General features: G+C 41.0%; 3 protein-coding genes across 4 annotated transcripts; 2 read left to right on the top strand and 1 right to left on the bottom strand.

Annotated features, from left to right (window-relative positions):
• On the top strand, window positions 1–4,273 carry LOC107387674 (reticulon-4 receptor-like 2). Its single transcript, XM_015962786.3, has 2 exons — window positions 1–1,168; window positions 3,170–4,273. The coding sequence occupies exons 1-2, from the start codon at window positions 869–871 to the stop codon at window positions 3,932–3,934; spliced, it is 1,065 nt and encodes a 354-aa protein (XP_015818272.1). The 5' UTR covers window positions 1–868; the 3' UTR covers window positions 3,935–4,273.
• A 26-nt stretch (window positions 4,274–4,299) lies between these two features.
• Window positions 4,300–7,626, bottom strand: tmem101 (transmembrane protein 101). Its single transcript, XM_015962787.3, has 4 exons — window positions 7,456–7,626; window positions 6,667–6,847; window positions 5,423–5,569; window positions 4,300–5,178 (listed from the first exon to the last, which is right to left on the bottom strand). Exons 1-4 carry the CDS (start codon window positions 7,584–7,586, stop codon window positions 4,870–4,872), a joined length of 768 nt encoding a protein of 255 aa, XP_015818273.1. The 5' UTR covers window positions 7,587–7,626; the 3' UTR covers window positions 4,300–4,869.
• On the top strand, window positions 6,733–12,697 carry gngt2b (guanine nucleotide binding protein (G protein), gamma transducing activity polypeptide 2b). Of its 2 annotated transcripts, none has more exons than XM_015962789.3 (4): window positions 6,733–6,822; window positions 11,852–12,039; window positions 12,213–12,301; window positions 12,391–12,697. In XM_015962789.3, the coding sequence occupies exons 3-4, from the start codon at window positions 12,218–12,220 to the stop codon at window positions 12,517–12,519; spliced, it is 213 nt and encodes a 70-aa protein (XP_015818275.1). In that variant the 5' UTR covers window positions 6,733–6,822; window positions 11,852–12,039; window positions 12,213–12,217; the 3' UTR covers window positions 12,520–12,697. The 2 variants fall into 2 exon arrangements, with proteins under 2 accessions (XP_015818275.1, XP_054605308.1); XM_054749333.2 differs by having other exon boundaries at window positions 6,806–6,869.
• The last annotated feature ends 3,236 nt before the right edge of the window (window positions 12,698–15,933 follow it).

The raw sequence follows: 15,933 nt of genomic DNA, 5'->3' as shown, positions 1-15,933 counted from the left end.
ATCCATGGTTTTCCACCAGATTAGGGTTTGAGTAATGCTTAGGTTTCTATTTTTGGACTCTAATGGCCTTGTAATCTGTGCAGTTTATGAGCACTGCTTCAAATTTTTGACATTTTATAAGCTTTTGCGTTCTCTAGTTCAGGTTGATTTTGGCTTTTTCAGGACAACCTGCGGTTCCTCGTAGTTCAGCAATATTTAAAATAATTGTGCGTTAATCTGGCTAAAACTACCCAAGAAAAGCAGAGATGTATTTTTCTTTGCATTTAGAGTGAAACCAAACCAAATGACCACGGATATGTTTGTAATCTCTAAGCTCCTTTTGTCTGAACAATTGTTTGACAAATGATTTTTCCGGGTATTGCGGCTCAACTCTCTCAGGCTCAAATGAAGTTCTGATAAAAGGACGAACAACTAAGTACTCCAGGGGTACTTCTGAGTTAAAATGCTCCTGAAATACGTAGGTAGGTAGGTTTTAACGTTGCAGATGTGCAACACCTGCCTCCAGAGGGTTAAATGTGAATGTTTTTTGCTAAAGCTGCTCAGACATGACCTATATTCTTTCGTCAGAAAGGTTTATGGCAGATCCATATGGTGTCGCGTAAAATCGAATTACCGATTGCTATCATGCAAGCCTGCTTAATGTTTCCTTACAGTGAAGCCGATGTAAAGCCCGTTTTTAGGAAAGGGTCCAGGTTAGCTCCCCAGATCTGGTTATGTGATCATCAGTTTAAGCTCATAATCCCTGATCTAATCAGGAATATTCTATGTGAGCTCTCAGGAGTTTGCTGAAACGACTCATCCTGATGCTTTCAGATGCATCGCTCGGAGGGTAGACAGCAGGGTCAACCATGTCCTTCAGCTGGACTAGATGTTCTTTGATCCAGGAAAGATGTCCTCCATCATAATGATTCCTCTGCTGCCTCTCCTCAACATCGTGTCCGGCTCCAGGCTGTGTCCTGACCCCTGCCTGTGCTACGATTCATCAGACTTGGTGGACTGCAGGTTTCGTGGGCTGGACCATGTCCCCCAAGGTGTCCCCCATGGCACCTGGCTACTGGATCTCAGTGGGAACAAGGTGAAGGACATACGCTTCACATCGTTCGTGGGATTGTGGTCACTCAAGATTCTCTGCATGTCTAACAACAGCATCCATGCTGTCCACCCACAGGTACAAGAACATCAGCTGGTTCTGCTCATTAGACCATGACCTTATATCATGCGGGGAGGGGCAGATTATCTGCAGATTATAACAAGATGAATAACATTTTTGTCGTATGCAGATGTGTGTGTACAGTTTAGCTCATTTATTTTCTTTCGCTTATTTCAGCGCATAAAATCTATAGACGGACTGAAATGTGCTTCACCGTGGGGAAAGGGTCAAGGTCATCCGAAAATACAAAGTGCACCCATAAGCTTTTCAGTTTGAAAAATAATATTTAACAAAAACCAAGTGAAAACAACGTTTACAGAAAAAGGACCAAGTAAAATGAAAGTATAATAATAAAAAAAACATTTTTTTGTGATCGTGTCTTTCCTAGTAGGGGTTTGATGGTCAACATTCAGTTTTAATGATTGAGTTTAAAGTTTGGGATTAGAGTATTAATGACAGATGATACAAGGATGAGTACAAGACAAACTTTATTGTGAGTTTATTTTGCACACAGTAGCAAACGTTAGCCCCAAACGTTTCTGTCTAGTAGCCTGGTAAACCTGGACCAACCGCTGCAGTAGAAAAACTATTTTGCTCCTACGTGTTTACGTAGATAGGATGGCTGCAGGCTGCTTCCATAAGAGAACATGCATTCACCAGAATGTGCTGCAGCCCCAAGTGAGCATGAGCTCTTCAACGTGTTCCTCTACACGTGTCCACGGATGCTCCTGAAGATCCTTAGAGGGGATTTCACTTTGTTTTATTCTGTCAATTTATTTTTAATTTTATTTATTTTGAACAAAATTTGAAAAATAAACAAAAAGAAGACGTCATTATAGATATACCAGTCAACACACTGCTCACAAAGTTTAAAAGAGAGTAGGACGAACTTACAAAAGTACCATGTCTGTATTCACAGTTTCAAAAACTCTAATCAACCTTTCAAACAAAGCTAACCAGAAAACATTAAACCCACTTTTATACTCCCATTTTCTTTTAAATACGTGTTTCAAATTGTTTTCTAAAACTAAAAACACTTGGAATTTATTTTCAAACCCTCCAACAATGAAGTCTATTGCTTCAGCTCCTGAATAGACACACACTGTCCGTGCCTTCCAAATATAAAATTAAACATAACAACCATCACGCTCGAAAACAAACCAAAACCAGGCTTTCAGATATTTCAGCAGCATTAGGCGCACAGACGTATTTGCAGGGATGGTGGAGGGTTTTGCAAATGTAAACGTTACCATGTATGCAGTATCATGTGAGATACATAAGGAGTTTTGCACGGTACCAAAGGTGTTTGTTTCTTTAAAAGTTAATGCAATCATAAACAGTGTCCAGCTCTTGTGGAGTGGGGTGAGGGTTGTTTTCAAAATTCATTTGGGGGGGGGGGGGGGGGGGGGCTCATCAAATGTGCAGGTTTTTGGATGAACCTGCACAACGGCCGAAATGAGTTTCCTCCGTAGGGTGGCCGGGCTCAGTCTTAGAGATAGGGTGAGGAGCTCGGACATTCGGGAGGGACTCGGAGTAGAACCGCTGCTCCTCCGGATCGAAAGGAGTCAGTTGAGGTGGTTTGGGCATCTGGTCAGGATGCCTCCTGGACACCTCCCTGGGGAGGTGTTTCGGGCATGTCCTGCCGGCAGGAGGCCCCCGGGTCGACCCAGGACACGTTGGAGAGGTTACATCTCCAATCTGGTCCGGGAACGCCTTGGGGTCCTGCCGGAGGAGCTGGTGGAGGTGGCCGGGGAGAGGACGGTCTGGAGCTCCCTAGTTGGGATGCTGCCCCCGCGACCCGGACAAGCGGAGGAAGACGACGACTGCACAGCTGTAGGAGTTTAATTAACTTGTGTTTTCACTACTTTCTATTCAAAATGTCTGCTGTGGAAACAGCTATTTCTTGTGATCAATAAAATATAAACAACACAATCTGAAATCTCTAAACATCTTCCAGCAAAGGTGAAATATTTAAGACTGAAACCAGCTGGTGTGTGACAATGAATTCCTGTTTTCCAGTCTCTGTCATCCCTTCAGTTCCTGGAGCGGCTGGACCTGAGTTTTAACCGGCTGCGTTGGCTCCCTGATGACTTCACAAAGAGTCTATCCTCCCTCCAGGAGCTGCGGTTGGATCACAACCTGCTGCAGCACATCGACTCGTCCTCCCTCAGTGACTCAGACAACCTGAAGAAGCTGGACCTGAGTCACAATCAGATCCAGACGCTGGACGTCAGAGCCTTCAACAGCCTGTCTCGACTGCGCCTCCTGAACCTGGACGGGAACAAGCTGAATGTGCTTAGAGAGGGCTTACTGAGCAGACAGCAGAGCCTGGAGGTTCTGCTGCTCAACCACAACAACATCTCAGAGATTCAGACTGAAGCTCTCGCTCCACTGCGCAGTTTGACGATACTCGGTCTCCAGGGAAACCAGCTGGAGCACATCAAGTTCAAGACCTTCCTGAAGCTCCAAACCATTAGCACCCACATGCAGATGTCCCTCAACCCCTGGGTCTGCGACTGTGACCTGCAGCGCGTCTTTGGTAAGATCCAGTACGTCCGACACCTGCACGTGGAGGACTACAGGGGGATCATCTGCCACGCCCCTCCCCAGCAGGCTGGGAGCCTCTTGGCCTCCATGGACAGCCAGCTGTGTATGGCTGAGACGGCCTCGGTGCTCGTCATCACCATCACTGTGCTGCTGGCGGTGATCGGCGCTCTGGTCAAAGCAGAACGCAATCGTAAGAACAAACAAGCGGCGAGTGATGCGGAGTCCCAGGAAAAGTGACTGAACTGCTTCAGAGACTGGATGCTGCTGGATCAGAGGAACGGCACAAGTCCTGGTCGATGCTTCAGTTACTGTTCAGCTTCTGGGTTGATGTGATGGACCAATATCTCAGAAGTCATCACTGGATGCTACTATTAATTCATCTGTACATTAGCTTCAAAACCACGTAACGTCACAGCTGCAACACCTTCGCTTGCCTTTTGTTCCTTGTTAATTCTCTGGCTGCCATCAGTAAAAACGATTTCCTACATCAGTTCTTGCAGGAACGTGTGCTCAGAACCACCGCTCTGTCCAACCTAACTCTGTCTCTTAAAACAGCTGAAACTTCAAAAACATAGCTACTTTATTCTCATTAAGTACAAAGCTTCATGTTTGACATGCGGCTGTCAGTCCATTTATTTAGTAAAACAGTAAAATCCTGAATATCATCAGTCTGACAATCACACATCCAAGTGGAGTTTGCTTATATGTAATGTCAACATTTAAACTGAAGACTCAAATCCCTTTTATTTACTGAAAACAGTCGTGTGTACAAATAAAAAGCTACTTTTCAAACCGTTTATCAAATGATCTCAAGCAATATGACAGCTTCCCTTATAAAACGTTTCAAACCTAATGTGATAAGTGGTCCAGCTCTTTACTAGTCAAAGTGTCCTGCTTAAGTTTAACCATAGTACCAGTTCTTGGCGTAATGTGTCAGAGCAAAGCAAATGTAAACACGACTCCAAATAAATAACAACACTTGTTTTAAAACAACGAAGCTGTGTGTGTGTTTGTTTCTTCCAGATGCATCTGAGCGTGGAGCGTTTGAATCCTGAGGTGTTGCTGAGCAACAGCAGCTTTTAGCTAGATTCAGGGTGTGACGAAAATAAAAGGCCACAACCATCTCATCCTGCACCCCGGGCTGGAGAAGTTCTTTCAGACATTCAGAGTTTTTAACCATCAGTGGCGAGAATCAGCAAAGCACCAAAGATGCCGACGTTATGGCCAATCAGCTTCATCTGGTTCCAGAACTCCACCTTGCGAGAGTGGTGCCAGTAGCCGATGTTTCCGTCGATGAGGAGGATGACCAGAGGGAGGATGGTGGCCAGGATTTGAGCGGCGATGCGGATGTAGTATCCTGAGAGAAAAGCCAGAGCCAGAACACCAAACAGCACCTCCAGCAGCACCAGAGTGAGCTCCCCTCCAAAGATGTGGTTCAGATAGGCCTGCCTGTCCTCCTTGCTGTGCTGCAGGGAGTACACCTAGTGGAGAAAATGTGTTATTGCAGCTTAACGCCACATGCAGGCTCTTCATACAGCAGCTAGGCAAGCTGCAAAATGAACGTACACACACACACACACACACACACACACACACACACACACACACACACACACACACACACACACACACACACACACACACACACACACACACACACCTAGGGACAATTTAGAGTTTAGACTGAATTTTAGCCACATAAAGATGATCTGACATGGATCTTACCACACAGATGAGATAGATTCCCAGAAAGATCTGCCCAGTGGACTGCAGAGATCTGCTGCGTGCTTTCCGTCTGTACACCTCCCCCGCACCGCTGGCCAGGACCAGAAAGCCCCCGATGATCGCCAGAGCTCTGGAGTACATCCGCACCTGCAGAACAACAAAGTTCAACCTGAGTGCCAATAATTAAACCATCTACTTCCAGACTCACAGCGGTGGCCTAGATCCCTTTTTAAATGCGCGACATAGATCTGATGGCAATTAAGATTTCTACACTAATCTAATTTTTGTTTGTTATATTTAGATTTAAATTTGATCCACATCTGATCTTTACAGCATCTCAAGCTTTTTAGTTGCAGAGTACCTGGAAAGAGGAAAGGGACATTTAAACTGGTTTCTTGTCCTTGTTTTGTGTAATAAGTGCATAAAGTTTCAACAGCAGAATGATACCAGGAATAGAAGTCAGCCTGCAACCCCACCATCTGAATATCAGAATGGGCTAAAAATGTCTCCAGTTTACATTGAAAAGGTGTTCAGAAAGTTGTGGTCAGTTTACGTTCATGAAGCGACAGACGAACAGTGGCTTGGGTTTGACGCTCAATTATTTAGAGAAACAGAAAACACGTTCAGCTATTAACCCTGTGACACTTCATGTATATAAATGTAGCCTTTCAACTTGTTTATAAAGACAAATAATTGTAAAGTGGTATTAAATTATTACCACTTTGATCCAAAGTGGCATACTAATGAGGATGTAACAATGCGAGCATACAATAAATTCTGTTTTTGTTTTATAGTAAACCAAAACTTTATGGAAAGCTGTATATAATGTCCAGTCCTTCCAGGATTAGTTAGGGTCAGAGGCAAAGGGGTAACCGGATATCAGCATGTTCTAGGGATGCAACTATACCACTTTTTTCCAAATGGGATACGATACCGACACTTGGATCCGAGTACTCGCCGATATCGATACTTCTACCACACACACACACACAATGCTATGAATTGGAATACAGGTTTTATTTTTCTTATCTGCTTTCAATAGGAAAAGACTGTGACGTAGACACAAAATAAAATATATTAATAGAAATGATCACAAAACTGAAATATTATGTGACCAGAAACGGCAAGTTGCAGTGAAGCCACTTTCAGGCAACTGCATTGGTATCAATTACTGGTATCGGTTAACTTTTACCAACACCGGCACCGATACCAGTATCGGTGCATTTCTAGCACGTTCTACTCACCTTTAGCCAGTCCCCATAATGCACCTGTTCTCCAACATATGCAGCATAAGTGCTAACGGCCAGATGCACAGCAGCTGCCAGTGCAAACCACCTCCTCTTCACTCCAAAAGACATAAAGCTGGCACAGAGGACGGCCACTCCCATGTCCACATACAGGTATGGTAAATGGATGTCTGGCTTTCTGGGGAAAAAGTGTCCACAAGGTAATCTGATCAGATTTAAATAAAGGACAAACATCTTTAAGAAATTATCTGTAACCATTTTTTTCTTTTTCTCTGTTTCTGAAAACAAATACTTTAGACTAAAATTGTCCTTTAAGAATATCTAAATTATTACAATTGTAAGCAAACTTCAAACCCATAAATTTAATGAATACACCACCAATAACATTTAATGGTCTAAAGGGTAAATAAATAAAGCTAAGCACCACTCTCATCCTACGGGCATAAAGGGAAGCCGGGGAGCAGGAATAGAAACAGCCCATTTTTCCTCCTCGGGAAGACTTTAATTACTGGATAAGTCAGGGGGTGTGGATGAGGAAGTTCACAAAACTAGTGAGGCAAAAACATCAAAAAACAAGTGTATATGGAAAATGTCTACCCAGTTTCAATCTGGGCGGAAATATGAAAAGAGACGGAAACCCCATCTTAGATCGTTCTTCGTTTTGACTACTTTTTCAACAAATCCATAGATTGAACGCAAGTAAATAAAATGAACAACCGTTAGCTTGCAGCTAACTGTGGCAAGAAGCTATTGCAAAAGTACAATTTTTTTAAAATATATTTATACCTTTTTAAGTCCGCTCTTTCGGCAAACAGCATCAGCATGCTAAAGCAGTTCCAAAATCCAAAACGAGTAAGTATAAAAGCCCCAAGTTGGCTAAGGAACCGAAACATCTGCTTTCGACTGGGACCTGCCATGATTGATGCTCACATATTCAGCAGGAACGCCACTTCCGTAGAAAAGCAAAGTGGCCTATCAAAATAAAAGAACAAATCGCCAACATGATTTCGGTATAGCACATTTTATTCAAACAGCTGAGAAGAAGCTCTTGTTCTGAAAAAAAAACCTTAAAGTTCCGGATTGAACGAGTCTTTCTATTGGCTGATACAACCATAGTCATCATATATGTTAGCTAGATTCCTCATCCGCGATGTTCGTCCGCGGCGGCCATCTTACTTCGGACAGCTGCCATCCTCTTAACATTGTTTAGTGGTTGCATGCTCTATTTAAACAACTCTTAACTTTCTCAATTTTCAACCGATTTTCATACGGTTTGATTTTTTAGAAACATTAGATACGTGGCTATGAAATCTATCAGTTTTAGCAGGAAACTCCCCTTATTTCACTCCACTTTCTAGCCGTTTTCTCGTATCCTACCAATTTCCCACAGACTTAACGTTTTAATGTCAACAAGATCTGCTTCTGATGAACTAGCTGTAGCAGTAGCTGAGGACAACTTATAAATATATGTTTTAAGATACCTTATAACTTACCATATCAACTTATAAATAAAAACTCAAATGCATGATTTAATTTACAGAAAATAGTAAAACAAATAAATAAAAAATACACCGAAGCGTGAAACAAATTTAAAGTTAAAACACCCAATCCAAAAAAACAAAACAGCTCTAGAACCTCAATGACTGAGAAAATATTTTATAAAAAGACAATTTAAGATACACATAATATATTTTATTTACTTTGACTTTAATATTTGCAAGTAATATGAACCTAATATATACTTTCTTTGGCAAGTTATAATATTTTATATTTATTTCCACTTTCAGCCTGCAACCCATTTAAAATGAAAGTTTGAGAAGAGAAAACTGGGATAATTGTGAGCTAAAGGGCTACATAAATAGCCTGGCAAGCCAGACTAAATAAATTTATTATTTAGTCTGGCCACGCTCCATTGATGGCTCTCGGTTGTGGGGCGGGTTCTACCGTTGTCTTTCAAATGATCTCTGCATTCCACTGGACAATGAATGTGACATACTCTTGTTTCACTCTGTTGCATCATCCCACCCACCAGGCATATAGAGTGCCCTGATTGGCCCACAAAGTGGATAAAGCTCTGTGATTTGTTCACTAAGCAGATAGAGCACTATGATTGGCCCACCATTATGGACCAATCACAGCTCTTTGTGTGTTTGAAACCCCTCTAGAGAGCTGTGATTGGCTAGCCAGAGTCCTGGTAGGAGCTGTGGAGGTTCCAATGGAGCATGCCTAGACCAAACTTTGCAAAGCAAGAATTTGGTCTAGTTCACTAGGCTACTACATAAACACTTCAAAAATTAAAGAGTAAATGAATGACAGATTGACAGTTATGAAAAACTTGTTTATTACAGATTATACATCTTTTTTATTTTGAAAATAACAGATCTAAGACAGATGCTAAAGCACATTGTGGTTTCCTAGTGACCTCTGAAAAGGACAGCTTTTGTGAGCTTCTGTCTCACGCTGTCAGACTGAAAGCTAAGAGTTGCTAATCTTGCAATGTGGTGCATCCTCAGCTTAAAGAACAGGGAGACAATAGAAGTCAACAGTGTATGGGAGTGAGACTCAAATCCATACTGTGTTTCACTGGTGTGCTCCCCAAGCAAAAAGACATCCTCTGACCCGATCCTCTTGCGCAGTGTAGATGACCTCCAGTGGTTTGATGGGCTGTGATCGTCTGCCCACTGATGCCTGGCGAATTGCCCACTCTGCTGCTCTGATGACCCTCACAGTACCTTCAGAAGGGACAACAAGACCCCCATGTTTCTTCAAAGTCAGCAAATGGTAGCTCTGGTCATCACAGGCAGATGCAGCATCCATTGCAGGCTGGCATGGCAGACATCACAGGACAGCTTGGTCATGGCTTTCCGCACAACAAATCCTGAAATTACGATTACCAATGTAACTGGACAGTGTGGTTGCCTTTATACTTTACATATGTAGGGTTTAATAAATTGAGTGCTTTAAGAGCTATATATATATATATATATATATATATATATATATATATATATACCTCTACTTATAACCTGTGATACTCTATCTAAATATAGAATATCACCCTGTCTGGTCTTTATTGTGCTGTAATCAGAAGATTCTAGGATTCTATATTTATTAGGGGATTGTACACACTTCATTTTGATTCAGAAAACAGTCAGGTTTATAAAAGTAAGAATTTATTTGACAAACAATTAAAACATGACAGGTTGGTTAACTAACATTTACTGTGAGTGGATGGAACTAAATGTGATGTATGAAACCTATGTGTGAATGCGATGTTAGTCAGAACTTCCGCATCTCGGAGAGCTGTGTGAATGCGATGTAAAGGAATTTGGTTTGCGTTAAGCTATGAGTTTACTATCAAAAACCACATCAGACGCTTTCTGTGTGTCTACATGACCCATTTTCAGATACCCTCTTGGTGGATCTGAAGGTCAGAGAGGTCAGATGACCTCTGGCACCAAAGGGCTGTAGAATACCATGGCACCAACCCTCCAGTCCAGAGATGTCTCGGATCACGACAGATGGATGGAACCGCGCGTCTGGGCCTCTTAAGGAGTCTAAACTATATCAGCTTGTTCTGCAGGAACTGTTTGCTTTATCAGCTTTTCAGGTTTAAAAAGGTTTTGACGACGTGTCAAAAGCTTTGGTGGTTAAAGAGGTGTGCTTCAGGTGGCCGGTCTGAAGCTTCTCTAGAACTGATGGAAAACCCCAGTAATCTGGTTTTAATGTTCTCATGTTATGATTGTGTAGCCAACCAGAGGTTAACAAGTTTGAGGGATATTACGAAGAATCTCAGAAACACACGCCCTCTTTGACACTGGATGCTCTGATCTGGGGTAAAGGCTATTTACACGCAACAAAAATATAAACGCAACACCTTTGTTTCTGCTCTGATTTTTCATGAGATGGACTCAAAGATCTAAAATTGTCTAAAGCTGCCGACTCCCAGTTAGGGGATCTAGCTAATACTATATATGATATCTATGCATACAACTAGCAGCCCTGGATGCGTTGATAAAAGGTTATTTACCTCCACCTACAGGACTAAGGTAGTGACTACACACGTTTTAGAGTTGAAAAGGTAAAACATGATTACATCCCAAACCTTTACAGAAATTAAACAAACTATGTTTTGATTTGAAATGTTTGACAAATTAGCTACATTGGTAAAAGGTTGGCAAATAGCAAGGATTATATTATTTAAATTATGTTTGGGAAATCTAAATTTGCTGGTCAAACTTGTCTTTCATGACCAAGAATAATTATTGTTTTATCAATGCAAATTTATTATGGGCTGTTTTCATTCTCTCTTTTTGAATTGGTAGAGGAGCTAATACATGTTCAGGAGCACATCTTCACCGTTAATCCACAGTGACGTGTTTTAGGTTAATCCTGAGTGCTAACCCAGATCCTGAAAGTGGCTTAATGAGAGTATTGCCAGAGGTTGAGCCTTGGATCAAAGTGACTTCTGCTTTCCAGCATCAAACGTCAAACAGAAAGTGATGAGAACAGAGAAAACTTGATGTTTGAAAAGATTGTGCTGCAGCTTGAGTGAATTATCGGTAATTTACATTATAACAAAAGAAAGAAATCATTTGTTTAATGAGCTGTTTTTAAACATAATCAAAGAGAAAGTACAGTCTTTAAGAGGAAATAGCAATGCCAGAATATCTTGACCAAATCCCTCACATGAGCAAAAATAAATGAATCAATACTTGCAACAGGAAAGAAAAAAAAAAACCTTAAAGCCTTTACATTTAAAGCCTAAACGTTTATTTCCCCATTTTACACTTTATGACACAAGTTGTTTAATTGACAAGTGATGCTGAACGACTAAGAAACTGATTAGATAAACAGTGAGCCTAATAGTAATCAGGCCTCCCTGCTGGTTGAGTTAATGTTTAATTACTGAAATTAACTTGACACACAATGTGTACATATTTAAAAATGCCATTTTTCACTTAGAATTTTGTACTTTATCTTTTGTAGTTCATTTAAAATGAATAAAACCATATTTTTTTGTAATCTACAAGTTTAATGCCAATTAAAACTGAGCAATAATGCACAGACAGAAGATGTGACGCTCCAAAACTGTCATTTAAATTGTTTCACTTTCTGCAAATTGTTAGAGTCGTCTTCCTGTTCTGAAGCTAAATTCTCTGATTGTTTAATCCCATCACAGAGGATTGGTGACATCAGCATCAATCCGGCAGCCACCTCAGCCATAAGCCAGCAGCGGGGGATGAGGAGCAGTGGGACAGCACCTCAGTCAGTGAAGAGAAGCAACCAGACGAGAGGAAGGAGCAGAGTGGACTAGCTCTCCGGAGCCGACACAGTTCTCCGATCACTGGGGATCCCGCCATTCAGCAGGTAAAAGACTCAGACAGCTGTCTTTGTTAGGTTGATTTTCTCATTGTAAACTAAGAGTTTGTTAGAACACACTCATAAAACCTACACAATATTGTACAATAACTAAAATCCAAAAGTTAATTTTCAAAGACATGTCATGATTTTTAAAAGAGGATCTTGATCTTTTCCTGCAGCCAGGATGGCTCGGGACATGTCAGATAAAGAAATCTTGAAGATGGAGTTGGATCAGTTGAAAAAGGAAGTTAGCACCCCAAGAACACCAGTGAGTGAACCATGTGTTTCCTAAAAATAAGTAAATTCAGTTCATTTGAACCACACACGTAAAACTTTTCTCACTTTTCCTTTGAACAGGTGAGTGTAAACTGTGCAGAAACCATTGCTTATGTTGAAGGACTGTTTCCTAACGATCCGCTGATTAAGGGTGTTCCAGATGACAAGAACCCCTATAAGGGAGACAAAGGAGGCTGTACAGTTACATAGCACACAGACGGGCATCAAAGGACAAGTCACTCAGTTTTTTAAAATCACATTATTAATTTGTAGACACGTGAATAAAATGTACAAATGAAAGAAAGACAATGTTAGTGCTGACACTTGGACTGTATGTAGCTGTTGATATGAAAATGTGTTAATCTGTAAATAAATGCAAATAGCTTTGGCTGTTTTTCTTCTTCTACTTGTTTTAAAACATCAGATGACAGTGTCTACACAGTGATCAGTGATAAATGTGTTCAGCTGTAAAGCACCAGGTTGTTCACCTGTACCACAGAGCCAAACAGGGCAAAGTCACACGACTTCTGCTCATCCTGCAGAGTTTAATCTTAATAGGATTTCACTGCAGAAGCGCAGTTGGTCAGACAGTCCTGTTGAGCTGCTTCCTCTGTTAAGGTCTTTACCTCTGGCTTCCACAGTGAGCCCTCCATCCAATTAGCTTCATTCTCCAGACGAATCTGTTTCCACTGCCAGCATCACTTTATTGTTGTCTCTATAGGAGAATGTGTCTAGCAGGCAGACGAGTAACACGAAACACAATCACAGCCACTATGACTGTGCATCAGTTGCAAAAATAGCAAATTGTACATTCATATAGCACCTTCCTGCCATCAGCCAATGACACCCAAGTTTCTGTAGGGTAAAAGCACTCAAAACACATACAAAGTTATTGTAAAAACCATAACACAGTACAAACAACAAGACCACAAGACAATAAAAATGAGATAAAGCAGTAATAAAACTAAGGAACCCAGTAAAGCTTCAATCTAGCTTTGGAAGTCTGGAGAGACGCGGACTGTTTGATCTCAGGTGATAGTTGGTTCCAAAGCCCAGGGCCTAATACTGAAAAGCACATTCATCTCTAGGCTTATGTTCTGACCGATGAACCACTAAAAGGTCACTTTGAACAGAGTGGAGAGATCTTGGAACACAGCATGATAAAAGTGACAAATAAGTTGGTGTTGATCCTCTGAATGAAAGGCAAAAACCAGAATCTTGAGAAGCATGTGGTATTTCACTGGTAACCAGTACAAAGTGACCAGAAGTGGAGTATTTTTTGGCTCCACAGATGAACCAGGCATTAGCAATTTGCACCAGCTGCAGCCTCAACAGTAAGGGCTGTCACAAACTTGCATCAAGCGAAATGAAGTAGTCCAATCTAAACAACTTGGCAAACAACAATTTGGTGCATTACCGCCACCAACTGGATTGGAGTGGAATGACTACCAATCACTTCCTGTTTGTGCATCACTGTCTTAATAACCCTCTTATGACCATAATTATAACAGGGCCGCCTGGTAATTTTTTTATCTTATGGCTGTAAAATTGTAATAAAAAGTGCAAAGTGTGTGTAACTCTTCTCCTTTTGTCAGAACAACCTCAGCTTTCACTGTATGGTTTGTATTTAGAATTTATTTGTATTAAAGCCTTTAAAAAATCAGCTTAAAAGTGAAAAAAGTAAAAAACGGATTTGAATTTTTTACAGTAATTACTGAACAAGAACTTCAAAATTACTGGGCAAACAATTTGAAATGAACAATTTAAACTTTGAACTGCAATGCATCTATTCTTAAAAAAGTGTGAACTTTGGTATCTTTTTAGCTGTTTTTAAGACCATTTATTTTTGTAAACTTTCAGACGTTTTTCTTTGATGTGGTAGGCCTTGAAGCAGTTTCTCTCCAGCTGCAGGCAGAGCGCACCTCACACTCCAAAGTTCACTAGAAAGTAAATAAATAAATAAATGATTTGTGTAAATAAATAAATAAGCACATCCATTGGTGCCAACCATGCATAAACAAGTGCCCCATATGGGCCACCCCTTTTTAAAAGTCCTGGACACAGCTCTGTGCTCCGTTTCAATCAGGCTGTACAGCAGGAATTCCCCTCGTAGCGATATTTTCCATAACTCTGATTGCTTCATGCTATAGATTGTTGGAAAGCTGCTTTTATGTACTTATAGTAACCGTTGAAATGTTCTGAATCTGATCAGCCATTCAAAAGATGGGTGACAAACTCAGCACTTCTCTGAATCTGTGTTGTGATTCGTTGCGCTCAAGACAGGGAATGCCGGTAGCTGTATATGCACGAAAAGCCCCATTTTTAACCTTTTCAGCACTTTTGGAATTTTAATGATATCTTGAACGGTTCAGGAATTATGGTAATGAGAAGCATGCCCAATCTCGTCAGCGGCCACAGGTTGGTAATAAGAGTATTGTGGCATTAACAGAGGGGTGCCGGCGGTCAGGGCTAGGGGGCCCCCCAACACAAGGGGGCCCCAGGCGACCGCCGACCTATGCCTAATGGTAAAACCACCACTGACAAGATAAAGGAATTTATTACAATCTCCAATTCCCTTTTCAAGAGAATCAGCTTGACCTTAGCTAAACGCTTCAACTGAAAATAAGGAGACTAAACCACAGAATTTACCTTCACATCGAATTTCAGGTCCAAACCTTGGGACTGACAAATATTCGAGGTAAAAAGGATAACTGACAGTCATCGACACATAAATGAAAATTAACATTAGTTTTTTAAACAGCATTCAAAGAAGCAGATGATAAAGGGAAAACAACAAGGGGGGCAGAACAGACCCTGGGGAATTCCCTACCTAAGTTGTATGAACAGTACAAATATCAAAAGGGACCATCACACTTAAATCAAAAAGCAATCAAACTCTATCACATTTTAAACTTAGAAGAGTAATAGCCTGACTAATAAAATAGCTTTCCTTTCTGGTCATTGCTTTGGGCTGTCAGAATCACAGAATATCGTTCACCACCTGACCAGGTGAGTCATCCCCTCCCTGTAGCAGAATGACAATAATTGTGTTTCTCTGCATTCAAAAAGCATTGTTTGGTATCATGACTTCTGCAATTATTGCTGTAGGTTATACAATTAACAAAACCCTGAAGAGACGAAGGAAAATGTCTCAAATGACAGAATCATTCACCCTCACCATCATCATCATTCACCTTCATGCTGCTACCTTAATTCTGTCATTTGCAAGATTTCATGTCTAGGGACGTTTGAGCCTCAGGACCAAATTTAAAGGCACAGGAACATTAGTGATTTTCATTTCCACAATGCAAAAACCCTTTGCGGCTCTGAAGAACTGAGGCTTGAGCTTGAGGAGATGGCCAGAGACCGGACCAGGAATGGGTGTTAGAATGGAAATGGGAATTAGGTTGGCATGCCATCTTATATATGTGATCATATGCACACAGAGCAAAATCATTTTGCTTCGGCTACTGTGTGCCTAGATTTCTAGACTAGAAGAGTTTGTGCCAACCTGATGTTTGTTTAAATTTACCATCTTTTCTGAATTAGCTATTTTCAAAAAAGATGGAAAGTGTGCAAAATGAAAAATGAAGAACATTTCTAATACATTTTGTTTTATTTTAG

This window comes from Nothobranchius furzeri, chromosome 16, assembly GCF_043380555.1.
Source record: "Nothobranchius furzeri strain GRZ-AD chromosome 16, NfurGRZ-RIMD1, whole genome shotgun sequence".
In the NCBI taxonomy this organism is placed as follows: domain Eukaryota; kingdom Metazoa; phylum Chordata; class Actinopteri; order Cyprinodontiformes; family Nothobranchiidae; genus Nothobranchius; species Nothobranchius furzeri.
Note: the sequence above shows the minus strand (reverse complement) of the source record. Positions and strands in the feature narration are given on the sequence as shown.

What these genes read in the sequence shown, in the direction of transcription:
- gngt2b (XM_015962789.3), top strand. Translation starts at nt 12,218, where the DNA reads ATGGCTCGGGACATGTCAGATAAAGAAATCTTGAAGATGGAGTTGGAT. An exon ending in TTAGCACCCCAAGAACACCA is followed by an intron (nt 12,302 to 12,390) that starts GTGAGTGAACCA and finishes TCCTTTGAACAG; the next exon opens with GTGAGTGTAAACTGTGCAGA.
- tmem101 (XM_015962787.3), bottom strand. Translation starts at nt 7,586, where the DNA reads ATGGCAGGTCCCAGTCGAAAGCAGATGTTTCGGTTCCTTAGCCAACTT. An exon ending in GAAAGAGCGGACTTAAAAAG is followed by an intron (nt 6,848 to 7,455) that starts GTATAAATATAT and finishes CTTTTTCCCCAG; the next exon opens with AAAGCCAGACATCCATTTAC. An exon ending in ATTATGGGGACTGGCTAAAG is followed by an intron (nt 5,570 to 6,666) that starts GTGAGTAGAACG and finishes GTTGTTCTGCAG; the next exon opens with GTGCGGATGTACTCCAGAGC.
- LOC107387674 (XM_015962786.3), top strand. Translation starts at nt 869, where the DNA reads ATGTTCTTTGATCCAGGAAAGATGTCCTCCATCATAATGATTCCTCTG. An exon ending in TCCATGCTGTCCACCCACAG is followed by an intron (nt 1,169 to 3,169) that starts GTACAAGAACAT and finishes CCTGTTTTCCAG; the next exon opens with TCTCTGTCATCCCTTCAGTT.